The sequence below is a fragment of the Ovis canadensis genome, chromosome 3, assembly GCF_042477335.2.
Source record: "Ovis canadensis isolate MfBH-ARS-UI-01 breed Bighorn chromosome 3, ARS-UI_OviCan_v2, whole genome shotgun sequence".
Classification (NCBI taxonomy): Eukaryota; Metazoa; Chordata; class Mammalia; order Artiodactyla; family Bovidae; genus Ovis; species Ovis canadensis.
Window position 1 is genome coordinate 148,679,800 of NC_091247.1, and position 23,331 is coordinate 148,703,130.

Sequence of the window (23,331 nt, forward strand, 5' to 3'; positions counted from 1 at the left end):
TCGTTTCCAGGCTGTCGGTACCCTTTCCCCATCTGATAACGTACTGACAATGCCGCTCCACTTTCTAATTTCCTGGAAGCCTGAGAAACTAGCTAATTAGAATTTTGGTGGGGGGGGGGGGGGTTCAGAATGCTTTCCACGCGGTCAGCATCTTTGTTGGGTGCTGGTCCTACTTCCTGGTTCTGAGGAAAAGAGATTTCATTTCGTAAACAGGGTTCTCGGAACACATAGCTCGGGAGTTGAGAAACTCGAGGCGGGGTCCGACCACCGAGTGACGCTTCTCTTCGCCCCACGGTCCTCCAGTGGAGGACCCACCAATTTTCCAATCCCTAGGGACCCACCCAAATCTTTACCCTGGAGCAGGCGCTGCCCACGCAACCTACTTCCCCTCTAACTTTTCTCACGTGCGCTGAAGGGATTTTCCTTCCGAGCAGTCCCTCCACAACCCTGAGGCCAGGGCGCAGACCTCGGACACTTCGCGGAGAAGGTGGCGCGCAAGTCCGGAACCCCTTACCTGCCCGGGCGCGGGGCGCAGGGGCGCACGGGGCGCCGTGGGGCTGAGCCAGCGACCTCAGGACCCAGGCACTACGAAGGGCCGGGGCGTGCCCAATCCGTCAGGTCCCGCCCCCGCCCCTCTCCGCCCCCTTCCTCTTTGTGCTTCCCCCTCGCCGCTTCACTGAGTCAAAAATTCCAGAGAGGCGTTTCTTTAAGTAGGAGCCTGTCCCTTTAAATACTCTTCTGTCGGAGACTAGCTAGTTTATGGCTTCCGGGCATGCGCACGGCGAGGTGCGGAGGAAACCCTTCAGCTGGACTTGAGGTAGACTGGGCTGAGCTTCTTGGCGCCACGTGGGCTTGTGCAGGGGGCGATGACAGTATTGGCATTGAGACCCTGACGCTCTGTCCCCGAGAGGAGCGCGATGTGAGCTAGTATCACGCCTTGAGTTAGGCGGGGATGGGGGTGGAGAAGACGCCGGTGGAGCCAATGGCTGTGTCGGGGGTGCTTTGGAAAGCGCCTGAAGTCTAAGCTGCAGGAGTCAGTCCTGCTGGTTGGTGGCAGAAGTAGGAAGTAAGAGTGAATTAGGTGGAGCGTTGGCGGTGGAAGGAACAGGAGGAGCTACTGTCCTTTTTTAACATCCTCCTAGACTCTGCCCTTAGCCACAATCCAAATTCCCAAGCCTTGGGTCAGCCAAACTGCCCTCTCCATGTCCGCCCGACAGGCTTATCGACACATCTGTGGCATGGAAAGTCGACTCTGTGTGGGTTCCTTGGCTGCCCTTCAGCACGGTTCCACTCTTACTAGGATGCTTGGCCGTAATTCCCTCATCGTTGTATTCTCAAATTGTTCTCCTATGCCACTAGCTTAGAATGTTTTCCTATCTTGTTCCTACAGCTGAGCTCTTGATCACATCTTGTTGCTTTTGATCTCCTCTAACTGTTCAACAGATTCATCCTGCCTAGTACTATCAGTCATCTTACTAAAACATCTTTTAGGATTGTGTTATTTTCCTGCTCAGACACCTCCAGTGGCCATCGATTAACCACTCAATGGATTCTAAGCCCCTGACAGGGCATTAAGTGTTTTACCTAGTTTGGCACTAATCCGGCCATATTTTCCAGAACTGTGCTAGAAAACACTTTCTCCTACTGCTCTGTATCTGGGCTGTTCAGTTTTTTCTTAACACGTTGCATAGTTTGTTTATGCCTTTGCCTCATTTCTGTCTCCTGAAGTGTTTTGAAAATGTGGCCACTTCTTGCATTATGCTTGACTGATTATTCTAGGCAAAAGTGACCCCCATCTTTCTTCCTCTTCACTCTTACTGCTCTTATTTTGTACTAGTCATTTTATTTATTCAATAATCAGTATTGATTGTGCATCTACTATGTGCTTGATTCTATTCTAATTGTGAGATAATCAATGAATAAGGCAGACAGATTCTTTCATGGAGCAAACATTCTAGTTGAGATAGGTATTTAGTAAATAGTGAAGTAAAATGATTAAATAGAAATATGCAGAAAATTAAATAAGATTTTATGAAAAATAGTGACTTGCTGGTTTCTTCCGATTATTGGTCAAGGAAGATCTCTTTAAGGATATAATTGAAGAGAGGCTGATTTAATCAACAGGAACAGCTGGCATAAAGGAACTGAAGAAGGCCAGTGTAGCTGAAGTATAGTGGATAATGGGGAAAGGGTACAGGACAAATTTGGAGAACAGAGTTCAGAATCTTAGAAGTCTTTGGAAGCCAGGGTAGGTAATTTGGATTTTATTATAAATGTGATTAGAGGGTTTAAATAGGGTTGTGCTATGATTTAATTTTCCTTTTTAAATCATCATTCTGGCTACTATGTGGAAAATTGACTATGGTGGATTAGTAATAGAAGCAGAGATTAGAGGCCTTCATAGTGTATAAGAATTTCTGGAATGAACGTATTAAAATAGAGGTGATGAAAGTTAGGGATAATCAGAGAGCCAGATGCTTAAAGGTGATGCAACTTTTGGTGACGAGAAAATCAAAGCTAAGACCAAGATAAAGTAGAAGGTTTGAGGTTGAGATTAAGGAACTGAAGGACTGTGATGTTAAATGAATCATCCATACGGATGGTTGTGGAGGTCAGGCTGGATAGTATATTTTAAGCTAGGTATTAAAGTCATTAGTGAGTGAAGAAGAATTGTCCTGAGACCAGAGAGAGGGTGGCAGCAAATAGTACAGCCTGATGGCATGAACTTCAAAGGAAATGGGATTTGAGGAGGTAGAGGAAGAAGAAGTGGTTTGGAAGCAGCAGTGGCAAACACGGAAAATATTTACAACCTCCAGGTCCCCAGGTGGGTATGAAAGGAAAATAGCTGTCACATAGGAGGACTACAGAAGAAGCAGCCCAAGGGAAATAGCCAGGTTTCAGTTCAGGCAAGAAACTGAGGAGTCTGTGCAGGAAATTAAGGAATGAGGAAAAATAAATATATCCTATTTATTTCCTAGGACAGTAGAATATTAGGAAATTTCTGTGAGTTCCACATTACAGAAAGGATGGAGTGGAAGTGGTTTTCTAAATTGGTTCAGATGAATAGATACACGGTAGAAATGGGATGAAGGTCCAGATGATGTATTACCTGGAGAGCATGATGAACACAAAGATTTGGGCAGTACCAGTTCCTTGGGCATTTTATCTCTCCTAAAACTCCACTTGGTAGCCATGGGTTGTGTGAAGAGTGAGTGAAGGTTGCTTCAAGAAGCTCTGTAAATGTGTCTTCTCTCTGATGCCAGAGAGAGATGGTTGTACTTTTCTTATGGGTCAGCTGAAAAAGTTTGTATCTGAGCTTTCATGAAGGTTTAAGGTCCAAGGTTAACATAAGCCTTCCTTGAAGCCTAATCACATTGCATGTTGGTTTTATTTAATTAATTTCTTTGGCCATGCGCCTTGGAATCATGCCCAGCAGATCTTAGTGCCCTGACCAGGGCTCAAGCCTGCACCCCCTGCATTGGAAGCTTGGAGTCTTAACCACTGGACTACCATGGACATCCTGCAAATTGTTTTTAGTACTTCATTATATGTCATTGTGGACTGTTTTTTTCCTGTCTTCCCCTCAGCCTTTACCCTACCCCTATCCCTCCATATATTAGTATCTAGTCACAGATTCTCTGAAATTAACTAGAAATTTTAGGTTTCAGGGATGGAATTCAGACAACTCATCGTAAAAAAAAGTATATGTTCCAGTCTCTTCTTTGTTGATCTACCAATGATATTTTAAAGGTGAGCTTAAAACTAACCCATTTTAATCCTGGAATTTTAATAGATGAAAACGTGGAGTGGGTGAAGAGTCAAGATGCAAATGACCGGACATGCCATCTTGGTATAGGAGAGTCAAAATACACATGATATATAGAAATAAATTAGTAATGTCATTTAAGGGGACTCAGAATTGGAAGGGAGAGAGAGAAGCAGAATTAAATAAATCCTGCAAACCTATTTCTTTTTTTGTTATCCAGATTTTTTTTTTCTTCCTGGTAATTGAGCACCTCTGTTTCTTTTGTAGGCATTGTTCAAGAATGGAAGAGGATACAGATTTCAGAATCAGATTTAGTTCTTTGTGTTTCATAACTGATCATGTTGGTTTTCGTGGCACCATAAAAAGCTCACCAAGTGACTTTGTTGTTATTGAGATTGATGAACAGGGAGAGTTAGTTAATAAAGCCAGTGACAAACCTGTTTACAAGGTTACTAAAGTACTACCTGAGCCAAATAATTTGGCTAAAAAAGCAAAAGTAGATCTTCAGATTTTATCTTTTGAAGAGACAAGCAATCAAGAAGTCAGTACTTTGGCTGGTAGCTCCAGTGATGACCACAATTTTGTGCCTTGTTCAGAAAAGGAAGATACTATCAAAGATAGAACTTACAAAGGTGAAGAAGAAAGTGTTGACGTATTAGGCTCCTTGTTGGATGAAAAAACTAATGAATTACTGAATCAGTTTGCCTGTGATATAAAAGAGAAGTGGGACTCCAAAACTGAGCTAACTGGACCATCTCCTGAATTCTCATTAGGCAGAATCCTTGATAAGAACCAGAGGGCTACCTTGCATAGTGCTATTAGGCAGAAATTTCCTTTTTTAATAACTGTAGGAAAAAACTGTGAAATTGTTGTAAGGCCAAATCTTGAGTATAAGGAACTTTGTCACTTGGTATCTGAAGAGGAAGCATTTGACTTTTTTAAATATTTGGATGCAAAGAAAGAAAATTCCAAATTTACCTTTAAACCTGATACGAACAAAGAACACAGAAAAGCTGTCCACCATTTTGTCAACAAGAAGTTTGGAAATCTTGTGGAGACCAAATCCTTTCCTGAACTGAGTGACAGTGCCGATAACCCAAATGTGGTGATAACTGTAAGATTTCGGGTCAAAGCACACAAGCACTGGAAGAGGTCTCTTCTTGAATGCCAGGGAAGAAAAGATACATACACAGGTAAAAAGACATCATTACCATTTTCTTAAGTACACTTAGATAAAATTGTGTGAAATCTGTGTAATTTCAAATGAATTAAGTTGACATGTCCAGAGGGATATTGAAAACAACATATGGGTCCTTTTTTAAATAGAAGATAAGCCTTTCAAAATATACTAGTTGTAAAATATTAACCTTATTGATGGAAATGTGATTAACACATGTTTTTAGTTAATGTAGTCACAAATGTATAAAGTTAAAGAATTACTTTGTTTAATAAATCTCACGGGGGTGAATCTTGATTTCGTATTTTGAAAATTATCTTAAGTATTTGGAAAGAAGTAAAATATGTTTGCGGTACTTGGGGAAGTGAAGAGAATACTTGTAATCTGGAACAGCTGGACTTCATCACCTATGGAAAGAATCCTGCAGACTTATAGGGAGTTCCTTCGTTTGACACTGTCCATCTTTTAAAGAAGAGTTTCTCGAAATTTTGCTTTCATACAGTCATCAAAAGGGCTTGTTGAGAGAGATTTCTGAGCCCTGTTATCAGATTCTGATTTTTACTCTATGTAATACACTTTCTTGGTCTGTTTTTCACACTTTGCAGTTCCTAGCCAGGCTGTTCCTATACTTTTAAGATATTTTAGTGATGTCTGTCCAGTTCCATAGATTTGGTATATTTAAAATACTATTTTTTTTTCACACTATTACTAACTGATACTCAAAGTTTTGGCTCCAGGACTAGGATAGTTCTTGTAAATTATTATGGATCTCAAAACAGGTTTTGCTTATGTTGTAATTATGTTTAACTTACTGGCAATTTAAAATGAATTTTTAGGAATATGAATTTATGTTTATCGATGGAGGTGGTCAAAAGGTATACATTCCCAGTTACAAAATAAACAAGTCTTGGAATATTGTGTACAGACAACATGATTGTTGTTGTTTTGTCACTAAGTCTTTTCCAACTCTTTGCCATCCCTCTGGCTGTGGCCTAAGTTGTGTCCGACTCTTTGGGACCCCATGGGCTATGGCCTGCCAGACTCCTCTGTCCATGGGATTTCCCAGGCAGGAATACCGGAGTGGATTGCCATTTCCTTCCCCAGGGGATCTTCCTGACCCAGGGATCAAACCTGTGGATTCTTTACCACTGAGCCATCAGGAGGCCTGTATAGCATGGTGACTATAGTCAACGATATTGTATTATATATTTGAAAGTTGCTAAGAACATAGATCTTAAAAGCTGTCATCACAAGAAAAAAATTGTAATTATGTGTGGTGATAAATGTTGACTTATTGTGGTGGTCATTGTACAATATGTTCAAATACCGAATCATTATTGCAAATTTTTAAAACTTTTCATAAATAATATCCACACTGCATATTTTTGAAACTTGCTGTTTCCATGTTTTTAGAGATTCTTTATAGAGAGATACAAAGAACATACAGATCTTTCTTTTCTTTTCTTTTAAACATGATTTCTAAAGAATAGATATTATAAGCTTTTGTTTAGCTATTTCATTTATTCAGAGATAGATAGATTTCACATCCTTCTGCTTCCTGAGTCAAGCTTATGTTAAATGTTCATTTTTCTTCGAATGCTCTTCAGAGAGACTCTTGTAGCTCCTGATGATGGTTACAGGAGCTGTACAAAACAGAAATTATTCTGCAGAATACTTTGAATTTCCTTTTCATGATATGAGGGAAGAGGACAGTACTTTGAAGTGTCATCTGTTTATGGTGAACTGAGGACTGAGATATTTTCTTACTGTCAATGTTGGTAGGTTATATAGGCCAACAGGTTGGCAGGGGTCGGGGGTGGTGCTTGGTGGTAATTGTTACTGGGCTTGTTCCTCCTTCCACTTTTGTGATCTCATTCTCACCTTCTCATCTAATAGACATTTGAAGGCTCTACCATGAGGCAACAAGCTCTGTTTTATTTACTGATTTCCTGGCCTGGAACTCCCGATCTACAGGGCACACAAACTTAAAGAGATAAAATATGGCATGGTGTTCAGTGTCATGATGTAGATAATGACAGCTTGTAAAGACATGTAGGTTTAAGTAATCAACTCCTTGTAACGTTTGTTTTTTCATCTATTCAACAAATATTTGAATACTTACTGTGTTAGTCTGAGGGTATAATGGTCAATGAAACAAACATGATCCCTACTTTGGGAGCATTCAGCCTTGAGAACCTGGAAGGAACTTGAGGGAAAACTGCTGTGGCCCTTGGATCTTGAAGCATGAAAAAAAGTGTGGCAAATAATAAGTGGAGAGAGCATGTGTTTTAGACAAAGGACCTCAATGCACACAAGTCCACAACAGTGAAAGGCTTTAGTTCATCCAAGGATTGTGACAAGTTCTCTGGGTTACAATTATAGGATATATAAGATAGCCCAAGTGCAGACTGGAGGGGTGGATTAGGGCCAATATGAATGCCTAATCAGGGAATGTGGATTTTTTTTTTTTCTGTAAGCCTTTAGTGAACCAACTAGCATTTTAAAAATGAGAGCTGAAATCTGTGAGGTTTGTATTTTACTGATTGTATTTTGATTAAAAATACTCGTCTAAATTAATGATTTGATTCACTATAATGATCTGTCAGTTTGCTAAGAATGTAAATGATGTATTTAGCTGCCTTTTTTTGTAATTGAGGATTTTTTGTTTGTTTCAGCTTTTACACTACGAAAAGAAAATCTAGAAATGTTTGAAGCAGTTGGTTTTTTAGCTGTCAAACTTGGTGTGATTCCTTCGGATTTTAGTTATGCAGGACTTAAAGACAAGAAAGCCATCACTTATCAAGCGATGGTGGTTAGAAAAGTGACACCAGAGAGGTAATAAGATGTTTAAAGGATAGAACTTTATTTTCTTATTGCATCAAATAAATAAATACTAGATTAAAAACTGAGAATAATACTGGGAGCATATTAACCTCACTATCAGTAGTAATTATAGGCTTACTGAGCAGCATATTCTGCATTAATAGTATAATTATCTTCTAAATAGACTTTTATTATTGTAAAAGTAATACATGTTTATTGTAGAAGATTTAGAAGAATATAAAAGAATATTAAATGTCACTAAAATTTCTCTTACACAGAAATAACCACAAAAACAGTTTGGTCTGTTTCAGACATTTTTCAGAGACTAAGATATTTGCAGATGCTACAGAGGCCTTTTTTATATATGTGAAAATCGTACTGTATATGTAATTTGTATTTTACTTAATAAAAGTAAAATAGTATTTTTAATGAAAATTTATGTCCTGAAATATTTCAAAGTCATGTTTATTATATGGACTAATTTGTTTAACTTTCCCTTGTTTGGGGATATAGAAATTTGTTCCAATTTTTCACTGTAAATACTACTGTGATTAACTTTATTACACTTAAATCTGTGCCTTATGGATGCTTTCCTTAAGGTAAAGTTAAAAAAAGTTGGATCATTGGACTAAAATTCTGCCTAACTTGATGTATTAAAAATATATTAATCTTTAGTCATCAGATATTTAAGTACTATTTTCTGTTAAATATTTTTAAGTTCTTATATGAGGGATAGAAAAATGCTTATGATTTTGTCTTTGTGGTCAAAAAGTGCACTGTGCTAAGAAGGAATGACTTTAGATGTTGAAAGGTATTTAGATGTTAAAAACCGTTTTTTAACCACCAAAGACAAAATATTTTATTAGTTTCTAGGAGTAAAGAGTAGTTTGATTTGGCTTATGTGTATGGAATTTTAATTACCCTTTAACCAATAGTAAGATTTTAGCAGATGCAGAAAATCTGAAGATATTTTGGAGGGCCTGTAAGCAAAACAGTCTGCCTGATAAAGCAGATGGTTCCTTTAAGGTCTACAGAAAATATAGAAAAAGAAGTTTACATCAGTTCTTAACAGGAGCTTAGAAGTTAGGATAAGACAATTGGGATCTAATATTGGTGAAGAACTGAAAATTTGAGTAAAGAAGTGTTCAGAGCAGAATTTTAGGAAAGTCCTCAGGCGCTAGTGGCTTTTTGGTAACATTGGAGAAAAACTGAGAAGGAAAGGAGCAAAGTCTAAGGACAGAAGAGTGAAGAACAGTTAAGAGGTTCTGTCACTTGAACTGAGAAGTCAGAAGGCTACATAGAGTGATAGCATTAGGAATATGTGTTCCAGTTCTTAGAATAACTCTGTTAATATAATCCTATGATAAAGGGTTTTTAGTGCACATCTGTTGAAATAAATTAAAGATGTGTTTTTGAAATAATCCCTCCAGTTTTTCAGTATTCTAGTATAAGTGGTTGTCTGCCATCTGTCATTTAAACTTTATTTTAAATTAATTTTTGACATTTTTAATATTTTAAACATATTAATAATTTTTAACATTAGTTTAAACACAAACTATTTTTTAAATGTAAGAGTTAACTGAATCCAAATGATAAATGATTTATCATTTATAGGTTGAAAAATATTGAAAAAGAAGTTGAAAAGAAAAGAATGAATGTGTTTAACATTCGACCTGTAGAGGATTCCCTTAGACTTGGTCAGCTCAAAGGAAATCACTTTGATATTGTCATCAGAAATTTAAAAAATCAAATAAATGATTCTGCAAACCTGAGAGAGAGAATTTTGGAGGCAATAGAAAATGTTAAGGTAAGAAAACTGCACTGTAGAGTATTTTGGGAAAATCTTTATTTACATTGAGATATGAAGGGAAATATTTTCTTTTGTACATTTTCTTTTTGTGTGCATGTATAATTATTTTAAAAACTGATAATTGGATCCATTTTACTTATTTTTTATTTTTTCTTCTTGGTATATATCTTTGTATTGAAAAAAACACAATGTTAGTGTAATTTAAAAAATTGTGTAGACTCCCCCAGTTGGAAGGGTAAAACCTATCTATTTAAAAGGACAGGTTTTTTTTTTTTTTTTTTTTAGCGTCTGCCATTTAGAGTAATATTACAGGCAGAGAGATTAATTTGGGGGGAGACTTTGTTCAGCGTTTCTTTTCAGAAATCTTTGGTAAATAGTTTTTATATTACTTTTCAGAATGTTTTTTCTTTTCAATCTAATTTTGAATCTTGTTTCAATGTATGCAAATGGTAAATCATATACATTTTATTATTCTTACAGTAAAAAAATTACTTACTGTAAGTTTTAAAATGATATTTGCTGGGCATCTAAATGTGTACATATAGCCATAGCCTTCAATCTGATCATATAGACTGTGGGTCAGCAAACTTTTCTCTGTGAAGGGCTGGGAAAGAAATGTTCGTGTTTTGTAGACATATGGTCTCTGTTGCAGCTACTCTAGTGCTTTTGTGTGGGAGCATCCATGAACCATACATGAATGAATGAACATGGCCGTATTCCAATAAAACTTTATATACAAAAGCAGTGGTTACAGGGCCAGATTTGACTTGTGGACCAGTTAAATAGCTTGCCAACCCCTGATCTGGACCAGAAATTCTCAACCTAGGGTGTTTTAAAAAAATTTCAATAATCTGTTTTTTCTCCCAGACTGATTGAATAAGAACATTTGGGGATGTAGCTTAGGCATTAGCATTTTAAAAAATCTCCCTAAGTGATTCTACTCCACAGCTAACATTGAGAAACACTGCTGCAAGTTTCTGACCACAAAGACCTTTTCATACAATTTTATGCCTCTCCAACAGGAAAACAAACAGAAACCAGATTTTAATCACTATTATTCCTAACAGTCAGGAAAATATCTTCACTAAAGATATTTAAAATCCTCATATGGTTATTTTTTCCTTTTCTCTAGACTTACCTAAGACTCTTTTTTTTTTTTTTTCTTTTCCCCCTGTTAAACTATTACAAAGATATCTCTTAGAAAAGGGAGTGGGGCTTTCTGAACTCTGATGTTATTTATTGCCTGTCTTTCATTTGGTACCTATTTATATACATTTTAAAATCTCTGTAGGAATAATCTTAGATTTAGCCAACTTTCCTTTAGTTCTTATGATGAGGGGAAGCGAGCTGAGAAGTCCTGAAAATAAGAAATCTTTGGAGTTTTGTTTTAAAGGGTTATAACTCAGATTGCTATAAACATTTTATTGTAATCAACCCTGAATAACTTGGCAGGGGTACTTAAAACTCTCCTGGTGTGTTTAGGATATTGTCTAATGTTATTTTTCCAAATTTGAAATAGTTAAAAGATTTAACTGTGAGACTTAATACAGGGAGTACTTATTCTATCTGCAGTTGATCTTTGTGGCATGAGATCAGGATGCAGTTCCTTGTGTAGCATGCTGATTACAGATTATCTTTTATTTGCATCTGTTATTGAACAGTCCTGGAATTGGTGCTCGATAATCATCATTGAATGAATATATTAATATATTCCCCCCATAGAGTAAGTGTAGAGAGCTCTTTTGTTTTTCAGGAAATCATATGGGCCTGCTGTTTGCTTTGTGAGGACATGTTTAACCACCAACCAGTATCCTCAATGGTTGCAATAGTAAATATCAATTTTCTGTTCCTACTGAAGTGATGCTATGCCATTGTCTTGGCCCAGACTTTCAGAAACTGAGATAATCGAAAAAGCAACCATTATATACAAAAAAGCCAGGACTTGCTGGGTTTGAAAATAAACCTGCTTCGTATTTCAAGCATCTGCAGACAGCCGAATCCTCGAAATCAGGAGGAGCTTCAGGGATCAGAGCAGATGCAGTACTAGGTAACCAGTTCATCCCAGTTTTCCCAGAGCTTTCTTGATTTTAGCACCAAGAATCCCACATGCCAGAAAACTCCTCAATAATGGGAATGAAAAGCTCACATATTTTTTAAGCTTTTTCACTTATTTTCTGATTTTCAATCATTTATTCTTTTCCTTTGTATTCTTTAACCATATAGTGTTTCTCAGCCCACTTGGTATCCATGTGTGTATTGCCAATTACAGGATTCTTTTATTACAATAAAGACAAAGAGAAAGACTTGGTTACATATTTTGACACAATAATTGTATTATTTATCTTAGTTTGAGACTGTAACAAAGAACCATAGGCAAGGTGATTTTTAAACAAGAGAAAATTACTTATAGTTCTGGAGGATAGAAGCCTGAGATCAGGATACGTGCCTGGTCTTCTTATTGTATTCACATGGGGTGGAAAGAGAGTCAGCTAGCTCCAGCACCTTTTCTTATAAGAGTTCTTATCCTATTCATGAAGCCGATATGCTCATGATCTAATTATCTCTTCAAGTCCTTATCTCCAGATACCATCACACTGGAGGTTAGGGTTTCAACATGTGATTTTTGGGAGGACACAGACATGAGTCTATAGTAATATATTTTTAATTAACTGATTTTTTTGTGTGTTTACAGAATAAAGGGTTTGTGAATTACTATGGACCACAGAGATTTGGGATGGGAAGGAAAGTTCACACAGACCAAATTGGATTGACTTTGCTGAAGAGTGAAACGGTATGGATTCTGAAAAGATATGAACTTACCTGTTTTGTCAGATGTACTTACTACATGAGCCAGCTCATTGCTTTCTTAACCCAGCATATAAATGCATGTATACCCCCAAATATATGTACTGTACATCATGTTTATTGAATAGCAACTATATTCATGATATCACTTTACAGCAAAACAGATGCTGAATAATATTTGTTTGAATGAATGAATAGTATAAAAGAAGAATGAGTTGGAGGCTAGATTGAATGCCCTGTTTTAAGATCCTTTCCTACTCTAAGATGCATACTTAGAAATAAGTTATAGTACTGGAAACAGTGATAAAATACAGGAACTAGTAGATATGTTTTTTTTTTTAAAGGAGCATCTTTTAATCTGTTTATGTTTTAAAAGAAAATATTAAAGTTGGGAATTTTTTAAACTTTTATTTACTTTTTTTTTTTTTAATTATCTTGAAGACCAAAGACAAAGAGTTCTGAAACTTGAGAACACAAATGAAATTAGTGGCTTGCCACTTGCCTATGCTTGTTCTCTCCCCCTTTTTTGTTGTGTGTGTTGGAAAAGCCTGAGTTTTCTGTCATCACTTAATACAGTGTTCTTACTTCTATGATAGAGGCAAAAAATGACAGAAGATGTATGGAAGTTGTATTGACCACTTTTCCAGTCCATAAGATTTTAAATCTGTATATTAGGTTGCTTTGCACTGGAAGTTAATTCTAAATTGTTTAGCTTATGAATGCTTCAAGATAGAATTGCCATGTCAAATATCATGTTAAATGCCTATTCCTTCAAGATGTACCTTTTTTTTAAAGTAAGTAATTTGTCATTTTCATCTAATATGCATTTGCTTGTTTGGTCTTTAAAGGTGAAGGCTGTAAAATTGTTTTTTACACCAGAAGATTTGGATGATCCTGTAAACAGAGCAAAGAAATATTTTCTTCAGACTGGTACTTTAAAAGTTTCTTTACCTCGTATATAGTTAGGTAGATATACAAGTGTTATGTCATCAGGATAGCATTCATTTCTACATAAATGTGATAAGAAATAGACTGTAATATATATTTAAGCATTTTTATTATGTGCCCTAGGTACTCCATTTTTATGGGACTTTTGTATAACTCTTGCTTTGGGGTTGGGTGAGGGGAAAGACGCTTTATGAGTTTTTCCTGGCCTAAATCCTCAAAAAAGATAAGAGTTCCCAGTTCTAAACTGACATTGATATAAGTATAATCTGCAATCAGGAGACTGAAAAATAAACTAAATAAAAGTACATTTGTTATATCTGGTACTTTGTGCATTGTTTTTGATCTAGTCTCCATTTAGCCCTGATTGCTAATTTTGAAAACTTCAGCTAAATATATGTAGAATACTTAATGAGAAGCACTAAAAAAAAATTGTTGAGTGTGGTTCTAGAGTCAGTCTGCTGCTGCTGTTGCTGCTAAGTCGCTTCAGTCATGTCCGACTCTGTGCCACCCCATAGACGGCAGCCCACCAGGCTCCCCCGTCCCTGAGATTCTCCAGGCAAGAACACTGGAGTGGGTTGCCATTTCCTTCTCCAATGCATGAAAGGGAAAAGTGAAAGTGAAGTCGCTTAGTCGTGTCCGACTCTTCGCGACCCTATGGACTGCAGCCTACCGGGCTCCTCCGTCCATGGGATTTTCCAGGCAAGAGTACTGGAGTGGGGTGCCATCTACATGGGTTTAATACAACTTTAGTACTTCCCAGCATATGGTCTTGTGCAAGTGATTTAGCCTCATTGTTTTAGTTTCTTCATCTTCAAATTGAAGCTAATAATGATACCTAAAAGACTGTTAATATTTAAATGAAATAATAGACTTAATGCTCTTAAAATAGTGCCTGGCTTATTCTGAATACTGAATAAATGTTATATGTATTTAAATAGTAACAGCAACCATAAGATTTTAGATTCATTAAATATATGATCAACATATATGTGCATATTAAATTTCACTTGCATACAAATAAAGGACATCAGTTTCTAATATCTCCATTATTTTTAATTAGGTACATATTACATATATAATGATTAATAGGTGAAAAATATTTTTATGCCACACCCAAATCTATAAACCATATGAGCATTTCACATTGTTATGAGTAATCTAAGTAACACTAAACACAGTTCAAAATTACATCTATTGTAGGGTCCTGAGAAAATAATTTCCTTATGGCAGTGACTGTTAAACTTTAGTGTGTGCAAGAAACCTGGTGCATTTGTTAAAATGCTTACTCCAAGGCCCTACCTGAATAAGCAGCTTTGCCATGGAGTCCAGTAATCTAATTTTAAAAAGCATGCTGAATAGTAGAATATTGAATAGTATACATGAAGGATCCAGATGTCAACCCTTTCTTATTCAAAAAATTCTTTAAAATGTCCATAATAGCTCTTTAAAATCTCAGCTCAGGGACTTGTATAATGCTTTAAAAAAAAAGTGTTCTAAATAACTGCAAATTAGTTAAGCTCCATCCTGAAATTGGAGTTACTAATGTCCTCTTTTTAAAGCAGGGAAAGTGAATGAACCATATGATTAATGATTTTTAACAAAAAACCTCTTCAAATGTAGCTCTGGTTTATGGTTGGTGCTGAGCTTCATCTTCATATTCAGGTTCCCAGGATAGCTCAGTACATTTAGAGAGCATGGTAAAGCTCTTAATAACTGGCCTTTGAATAAAAGGAACTGACTGATCTCTTTGTTTCAGAGGATGCTAAAGGCACACTTTCCCTGATGCCCGAATTCAAAGTTCGGGAGAGAGCGCTGTTAGACTCACTGCATCGCTTTGGCATGACAGAGGAGGGCTGCATCCAGGCGTGGTTCTCCTTCCCCCATTCTATGCGCATATTCTACGTTCATGCATACAGCAGCAAAATCTGGAATGAGGCAGTATCTTACAGACTTGCAACTTATGGCTCAAGAGTTGTGGAGGGTGACTTGGTCTGTTTGGATGAAGATGCTGACAATGAGCAATTACCAAGTAGTAAAGTAAGTATCATTTCATCAACAGTAGTTATGTATCAGGAGCACTTATTTTCAGGAACTCTTATTTTAGAAAAAAATTAAAACTAAACATCCTTTTTTTTTTTTTAAACTTGTATTTGCTCATCTGCTTCTACTCTGCTGTCAGCTGACACTTAACGTGCCATTAAATAGAAGTATACAAATGGTCAGTGGTATGAAGTGAGAGTTACAAAGATAGTAAGCCTTCCTTAAAAGAGCACGTTCTTTAGAAAATTCCACAGCAGTTCATGAATCGGGCTTCCCCAGTGGCTCATCGGTAAAAGCATCCGCCTGCCAATGCAAGAGATGCAGTAGATGCAGTTCCATCCCCAGGTCGGGAAGACCCCCTGGAGGAAGCAATGCAGCCCACTCCAGTATTCTTGCCTGGAGAATCCCATGGAGAGAGGAGCCTGGTGGGCTGCAGTCTGTGGGATTGCAAAAAGTCAGATAAGACAGAGCAACTGAGCACACACCCAATGCATGAGACAGGCTCCTTGAAAATCCAAAACAGGACAGATGGAGATGTCATTCCTGCCACCACTCTATTGTGATTTCCTCTGCCACTATCAGAAAATCAGTCTCTTTTGGCATATTTCCTTCTAGACCATTTTCTATGCTTTCCCATAAATATCCACAGAAAGTGGATTTTTATTGTTAGTTAACAATGAGAAAAAAAAAAAGACAGAAATTTGAGACTTGAAACTCAAACCATGAAAAGGAAAATGAATAAAATTTCTATAATAATGCTATAGGATATGAAATGTCATTTCTTTGATATAAGTGTGGTTTTACAACATGTTTTTTTCTCTCTTAACAAGATCTTAGAGACATTTATATTAATGAAATATAATTTGTCTTATAAAATTGATCCTTCCATTTCCTCCATGGTATTTTGGATATTTTGGATATTGGTATTTCCAGCTAGTATTTTTATGGTATTTTAATCTCCGTGAATTTGACCTAAATAATGAAATTGAATTCCATAAATCACGTAAATTCATTTCATAGCATTGTAATGCAAAAAGAGACTATTCATCATCATCTTAATTCAATCTCAAAACTATATTTTAAAAATTAATGAAGGGATTTGAGTAGTGCTTTTGTATATAACATCATAAAATCATCGAACTTTAGGGGATAAAAATATTTTAGAGACTTCTTTTCTAATTCCCATTTCATAGAAATGAAAATTGAGACCCAGGCTGGAGAGGAGACAGGTTAAGTGATGTAGGTAGCAGAATTCAGAAGACCTAGTTGTCTGATTCCTAGCCCAGCTTGGTCTCGACTAGAGAAATCATGGGGTATAGAAAAGTGTCAGCATGCGGAGATAGGGCATGGTCCTATTTTTCAAAAGTGGAGAAAAAACAGACTCCGACCTTACCATAAATGATGATTTATCTAAATTAACGGCAGAGTTTTAGATGTATAAGTTAGGATTTTGTTTGTTTGTTTGTTTCAAGTGATAGAAGCCCACCTCAGACTAACTTAAGGAAAGCAGACAAGAATTTCTTGGCCCTCATAACTGAAGTCCATGATTGATTCAGGTACAGCTGTTATGAAGGGGCTTAGACAGTGTCCTAAATCATCCGTCTCATTTTCTTCATCTTTCAGCTCTGCTTTCCTCTCTGTTAGATCCATTCTCAGTTTCTTCTCCAGCAAAGAAGGCTTTTATTTCCTAACAGTTTCAGTCAAAGCCATGGAGTTGAGTCTCAGAATGGCTTGGTTTGTGTTCATGTCCCCAGACCAGTTACTGTGGACTGCAGTATGTGATTGGCAAAGCCTATGTTCCAAGGACTCTTTCCTGGAACCATCCCACCCAAACCACATTCAAGAACTGGGAGGGAAGCTCCCAGGAAATTGCAGATACACTATCAGAAAAGGAGTCAAGGCTGAGTGATGAGTGAGCCACAACAAAGAGGTCTGCTTTACTATTCTATTAAATGAATGACTTGTGAATATTTAGATAAGAAAGCGAGGGACTTCCCTGGTGATCCAGTGTCTAAGAATCTGTGCCCCCAAGGCAGGGGGCCTGGGTTCCATCCCTGGTCAGGGAATTAGACTCCACATACCACAACTAAGAGTTCTCATGCTTCAACTAACGTTCACATGCCACAGTAAAGATCCTGCTAGCTGCAACAAGATCGAAGATCTTGCCGCGCCGCAAGTCAGACCCGGCATAGTCAAACAATAAAATATAAGAAACATTAAGGGGAAAAAAAAGTGATCACTAGGAGCTTCATTAAGAATGGTCATTTAACTGAGACACAGATTCTGAAACTGTGTAAAAAGAAATCTAGCTGCATCTTAGATTTTATTTTACCTCATATAAATGGAAGAAGGGCTATGTCAGTTGATTGCATTTTGATAAATAATGAAAAACATTAAGTTTTTTAATACCTTTCAGAAAACATGTCCTTTTAAATATTTCTTGGCAATACATTATTTAGTAAGTCAGCTGTTTCTAATTCAAATTTTCAGAAGTTCACTTTGGCAAGATATAGCAATAATCTCTGAAATACATGTGTCTCATAAGACTTTGTTCCAAGTAACATTTGCAAGGATATTTTTGTGATCAAGATTTTGTCTGCTTTTCTCTCAGGAGATATAGGAGAAAAGAAAAACTTTTCTCTTTCACATTTTGCAGAGTTTCTTTTCATTAGCGGCGAAAAGTATCTGTATTTTTTAAATTTATTATTTATACTTTATTAGTTAGCACTGAGAAAAGAAAAGGCAAGAATTGGAGGCTCAGGACATAAAATATGGAAAATATGGAAAAGGAAAAAACAATATTTGTAGAATATTTCATGTTGCGCATCTACATTAAAAATTGTAGGAAACTATAGGAATCTAATCTGAGTCCCTTTTCGATAGAATTACTAGGCCTACTGCTGCTGCTGCTAAGTTGCTTCAGTCGTGTCCGACTCTGTGCGACCCCATAGATGGCAGCCCACCAGGCTTCCCCATCCCTGGGATTCTCCAGGCAAGAGCACTGGAGTGGGTTGCCATTTCCTTCTCCAATGCATGAAAGTGAAAAGTGGAAGTGAAGTTACTCAGTCGTGTTCAACTCTTAGCGACCCCGTGGACTGCAGCCTACCAGGCTCCTCTGTCCATGGGATTTTCCAGGCAAGAGTACTAGGCCTACAGATGTAGCTTAATTTCAGGTGACTTGGCAGATTTTCATAATTCTTTAGTGAGTAAGATGGAGAAATGTGAATTAGACAAAGAGAAATTCACGTGAATTCATCTTTGTGGAGATGCCATACGACAAAGAATGGTTAGTTCATCAGTTGATGATATCCGCTTGGAGGGACTTCTCTAAAGAGAGCTACGGTGTTCTGTACTTCAAAATGTTTGTTCCGTATTTTCACAGATTGCTTAAATTGTATTTTAGGAATGCTTATGAATTTGTGAAAGGCAAAGAGCTGGAATTGATGATGCAAGAGAGATCATAGCCCCATGTATTTTGGTCAGATCACATCTAGAATATTATGTCCATTTCTGAATGCAGCAGTTAAAATGGGTTATTAACATGTAAACGAACAAATAAACCCAAAATGAAAAACCAAAAAGGAGGGATATTATTGATCTGAGTAGGGAGAATTGGGAAAGCAAGCAAGTTTAGAGACGATCTAGGCATTATATGGTGAATGCTTTAGGAAAATGAGACTGTGTTAATCCTCATGGAGTGATGGTAGCTACCTTTATACTTTTGAGCTTTCATGTCTCAGAGAAATCAGAATTATTTATTCTGTGTCCTAGAGCAACATTTCTCAAACTTATCACTCACTTTTTTTTCCCCATGTACGTGTGACAATTCTTCCTAGTCTGTGAAACACATTTTGAGAAGCACTATTTCTCATAGAGTACTATGATACCTGTTGGGGTCAGGGGTTGGAGAGGGATTTCATGGAAACAGATTTTTGATTCAGTGTAATAAAAAAATACTTTGCTATTTAGAAAAAGATGATTGATAACTGAGGTGAAGGTGTTGCTTCAGAGTGATAAGCTGCCCCATTCTCTGTTTGCCCTGCAGTTATCGGGTTAAAGCAATAAGAATCATTCTAATTTTTAAGTAGTCTGCTCCTATAGAAACAAGCTGTGAAAAGATCTTATTTGAGTATGAGTATATTCAGTTAAGAAGTTGTATTATACGTAACAGAGTTAGGAAAAGTTGAGGGAATTTGGAACATTTGTGAATCATCTGTATTTTCATCATGTTTTTAAAAAATAGGTTCATCTAGTAACTGAGGAAGAGGAATCAGCTAACACATATGCAATACATCAGGTAAACTTGCTTAAAAATTAGTATCATTTAGACTTAAATATAGACATTGTGCTGAAAAGACAGTGTGCTAACCATTTCTCCTCCCTGCCTCCTTTTTTTCTACCACTTTTTATTCAGATATACTTTATATACAATAAAATTCACTTCTTAGTTTATAGTTCTATGAGTTTTGATAAATGTAGACAATCACATGACTACCACAAGAATCAAGATAAAGAACAGTTTCCCGTCTCCCTCAAACTTCCTGTGCCCCTTTGCAGTCACCTCTCACCCCTGCCCCTGCCCCAACTCAGCTACTTCCTGCCCTACAGTTTTGCCTTTGAAAGAATGCCATAGAAATGGATTCATATAGTATATGTGATTTTTTGTGTCTGGCTTCTTCCAGTGAGCATAATGAATTTGAAATTTTCATGTTGTGTGTATTTGAGTTTTTTACCGGGTGCCTTTTGCTGCCTACATTTTGGTTCCAGTTAAAGGAAAAATATCTAGAAGTCATCAGCAAAGGAGGAAACCTCCACAAAATGTAGTTTACTCATGAGCAGCTGAGAAAATAGAAATTAATTTGGCAGCTTCTTCTGTGCTTTCATGTTTTTATTAATAAGTAAGCAAGGAAAATGGAAAATTGTCAAATTTTCTGTGATTGAGCAGTAGGGATTATTCTTTTTGTTCCAGAAAGAATATGCTTTTAGCATTGTATGACTGAATAAAGATTAAGTTTGTTGGGTAATTAGATGTACCTCAACTTCTTGTTCCATTTCTTCTACGTTAACAGCAATTTGTCAAATAATATCTGACTTGAGTTGGTTACCTTGTTAACTAAGAGTCCTTCTTGATTTCAGTTAGCTCTTCTTTTTGCCTGGCAGCATTAAAAAGAATCAAAATAGTGTAGTATTCAGTGGCATGTTTTAGAGGGATTGCAGTGTTTGTATTCTGAGTGTGTTTTTACATATTCAACTCCCAGTCATAAAAGTAAATTTAAAATATGATTGCATATGGACTTCCCTGGCAGGCCAATGATTAAGACTCCATACTTCCACTGCAGGGGGTGCGGATTCAGTCCTTTGTTAAGGAAGTAAGATCCCATGTGCTATGCAGGGTGGCCAAAAAAAAGAGAAATGATCACGTATTTTTCTGAAGGCTGTTTCATGTACCTTTTTTTTCCCTTTCCCTTGCATAGGTGGTTCTTCCAGTGCTTGGATACAATATTCAGTACCCTAAAAACAAAGTAGGGCAGTGGTACCAGGAAGTACTCAGCAGAGATGGACTACAGACATGTAAATTTAAAATACCTACCCTGAAACTGAATGTTCCAGGATGCTATAGAAAGATTTTGAAACATCCCTGTAATCTCTCATACCAACTGATGGAAGACCATGGTATTGATGTCAAGAAGGAAGGTTCCCACATCGATGAAGCAACTTTATCCCTTTTGATCTCTTTTGATCTTGACGCTTCATGTTATGCTACAGTTTGTCTGAGGGAAATAATGAAGCATGACTTTTAAAACTGATACCCTTGATATAATCAGTATGTGCCACTTTTTAAAGGAAAGTGAAAAGGGAGCTAAAATTTCAGTATCTACCATGTTCTAGTAGCTTTGTAATTGTTATCTTCTTTAATTACACACCATTGCAATGAAGTAGGAATTTGATACTCACATTGAAGAGGACGTACAGTTAGCAAGTGGCAAAATCTGAACTTAAGACTCCAAAGCCTTTGTTTTTTTCTATTAACTAATATCTCAATGACCTTTATTCTGTGCTATGAAAGTTAAAGTCTTTCTGGACTATTAGGAACATACTGCAAGATAACATTAAAGAAGGTAACATTAAAGAAAAACTTTTGGAGTAGTGTTTATATCCTCAGGCTCCTTGCTTAAAATGTAGATTAAACTAGGTTGTAATGAAAACATATGGTTGGAGGGGAAGATGAAGCATTTTGTTAATTAGTGCCATTCTTTTCTATTTTTGAAATTATTGATCAGAACAGTACTTCAGGAAAATATTATCCCTCTATTAACATGATCTGCAAGGTGATCCAACTAGTCCATCCTGAAGGAGATCAGTCCTGGGTGTGCATTGGAAGGACTGATGTTGAAGCTGAAACTCCAATACTTTGGCCACCTGATGCGAAGAGCTGACTCATTGGAAAAGACCCTGATGCTGGGAAAGACTGGGGGCAGCAGGAGAAGGGGACGACAGAGGATGAGATGGTTGGATGGCATCACCGACTCAATGGACATGGGTTTGGGTGGACTCTGGGAGTTGGTGATGGACAGGGAGGCCTGGTGTGCTGCGGTTCATGGGGTCGCAAAGAGTCGGGCACGACTGAGCGACTGAACTGAACTGATCCCAGGTTAGTATTAGTATGATATCCCCTTTATGAAATAAATGATCTTTGATGAACATTGAAATAAATTTTTATACAATTTCTTTATTTTGACGTATACTGACCCTCCACTTTTTTGTAATTTTTATTCTGTCATCTAGAACATAAATTTTTAGAGTCAGATCTGCGCTCAGACTCTAGCTCTGACACTTACTAGTGACTATTATTGATTCTTTTTGAGGCTCATTTAAGGAATCAAGGTGGCACCAACCTCATAAACAACAAATAATAGAATTATCTCCACCTTTTTAATGTTTCTAGAGGAAGAAAACATTTTACCCATTCTGACATTTAAATATGTCTTAAATGTATTTATTTATTTATTTTAATTGGAGGATAATTACTTTGCAATATTGTGATAGTTTTTGGCATACATTGTCATAAATCAGCCATGGGTGTACATGTGTCCCCCGATCCTGAACCCCCTCCCCGCTCCCTCCTCACTCCATCCCTCTGGGTTGTCCCACAGCACCGGCTTTGAGTGCCCTGCTTCATGCAATGAACTTGCACTAGTCATCTGTTTTACATATGGTAATATACGTGTTTTAGTGCTGTTCTCTCAGATCATCCCACCCTTGCCTTCTCCCATAGAGTCCAAAAGTCTGTTCTTTACATCTGTGTCTCTTTCCCTGTCTCGCATGTAGGGTCATCATTACCATCTTTCTAAATTCCATATATATACATGAATATACTGTATTTGTGTTTCTCTTTCTGACTTACCTCACTCTATAACAGGCTCTAGTTTCATCCACCTCATTAGAACCGACTCAAATGCATTCTTTTTTTTATAGCTGAGTAATACTCCATGTGTGTGTACCACAACTTCCTTATCCATTCATCTGCTGATAGACATCTAGGTTGAGTCCATGTCCTAGCTATTGTAAATAGTGCTGCAATGAACATTGGGGTATTTGTGTCTTTTTCAATTCTAAATATTTGTTAGGTTAACTATTCCATGTCACAATCTCTTTAACCACTTTATATCAGTTGAATTTGGGAGCAAATGGAATATACTGATTAGAAAAAATCTGAGCATTCTTTTATTGCTGGTAGCATTACATAATGATTTAAAATACTGTAGAGAGTATTATGTTAGTAATGTGGTACTTTTATATATTTAAGTCAGTCAAACCATTTTGGATATATTAACATAAGGAAATAAAATTCAGAAGAAAAAAACTATATGTAATGTGAGATTTGCTTAGTGTAACATTTTTATATGTAGAAAGAATCAGTTTGAAAGGCCAGCATTAGCTAACCTAAAGTGAAATGAGATG

General features: G+C 36.9%; 2 protein-coding genes across 10 annotated transcripts in view; one reads left to right on the plus strand and one right to left on the minus strand.

The window, feature by feature from the left end:
• Positions 1 to 1,029, minus strand: part of IRAK4 (interleukin 1 receptor associated kinase 4) — a 37,386-nt gene extending 36,357 nt beyond the window's left edge. For all 5 annotated transcript variants that reach the window (XR_011255895.1, XR_011255896.1, XR_011255894.1 and 2 more), the window contains exon 1: positions 515 to 1,029. The gene's annotated coding sequence lies outside the window, so the exon portion shown is untranslated. The remainder of the gene's footprint in view (positions 1 to 514) is intronic.
• Positions 352 to 22,083, plus strand: PUS7L (pseudouridine synthase 7 like). 5 transcript variants are annotated; one of them, XM_069584526.1, is made up of 10 exons: positions 352 to 817; positions 3,662 to 3,750; positions 4,034 to 4,959; positions 7,619 to 7,778; positions 9,381 to 9,573; positions 12,269 to 12,367; positions 13,230 to 13,311; positions 15,086 to 15,366; positions 19,613 to 19,666; positions 20,844 to 22,083. In XM_069584526.1, exons 3-10 carry the CDS (start codon positions 4,047 to 4,049, stop codon positions 21,168 to 21,170), a joined length of 2,109 nt encoding a protein of 702 aa, XP_069440627.1. In that variant the 5' UTR covers positions 352 to 817; positions 3,662 to 3,750; positions 4,034 to 4,046; the 3' UTR covers positions 21,171 to 22,083. The 5 variants fall into 5 exon arrangements, with proteins under 5 accessions (XP_069440627.1, XP_069440628.1, XP_069440626.1 ...); XM_069584527.1 differs by having other exon boundaries at positions 429 to 2,824; XM_069584529.1 differs by lacking the exon at positions 352 to 817 and adding an exon at positions 1,053 to 1,256.
• The last annotated feature ends 1,248 nt before the right edge of the window (positions 22,084 to 23,331 follow it).

What these genes read in the sequence shown, in the direction of transcription:
- PUS7L (XM_069584526.1), top strand. Translation starts at nt 4,047, where the DNA reads ATGGAAGAGGATACAGATTTCAGAATCAGATTTAGTTCTTTGTGTTTC. An exon ending in AAGAAAAGATACATACACAG is followed by an intron (nt 4,960 to 7,618) that starts GTAAAAAGACAT and finishes TGTTTGTTTCAG; the next exon opens with CTTTTACACTACGAAAAGAA. An exon ending in GAAATATTTTCTTCAGACTG is followed by an intron (nt 13,312 to 15,085) that starts GTACTTTAAAAG and finishes TCTTTGTTTCAG; the next exon opens with AGGATGCTAAAGGCACACTT.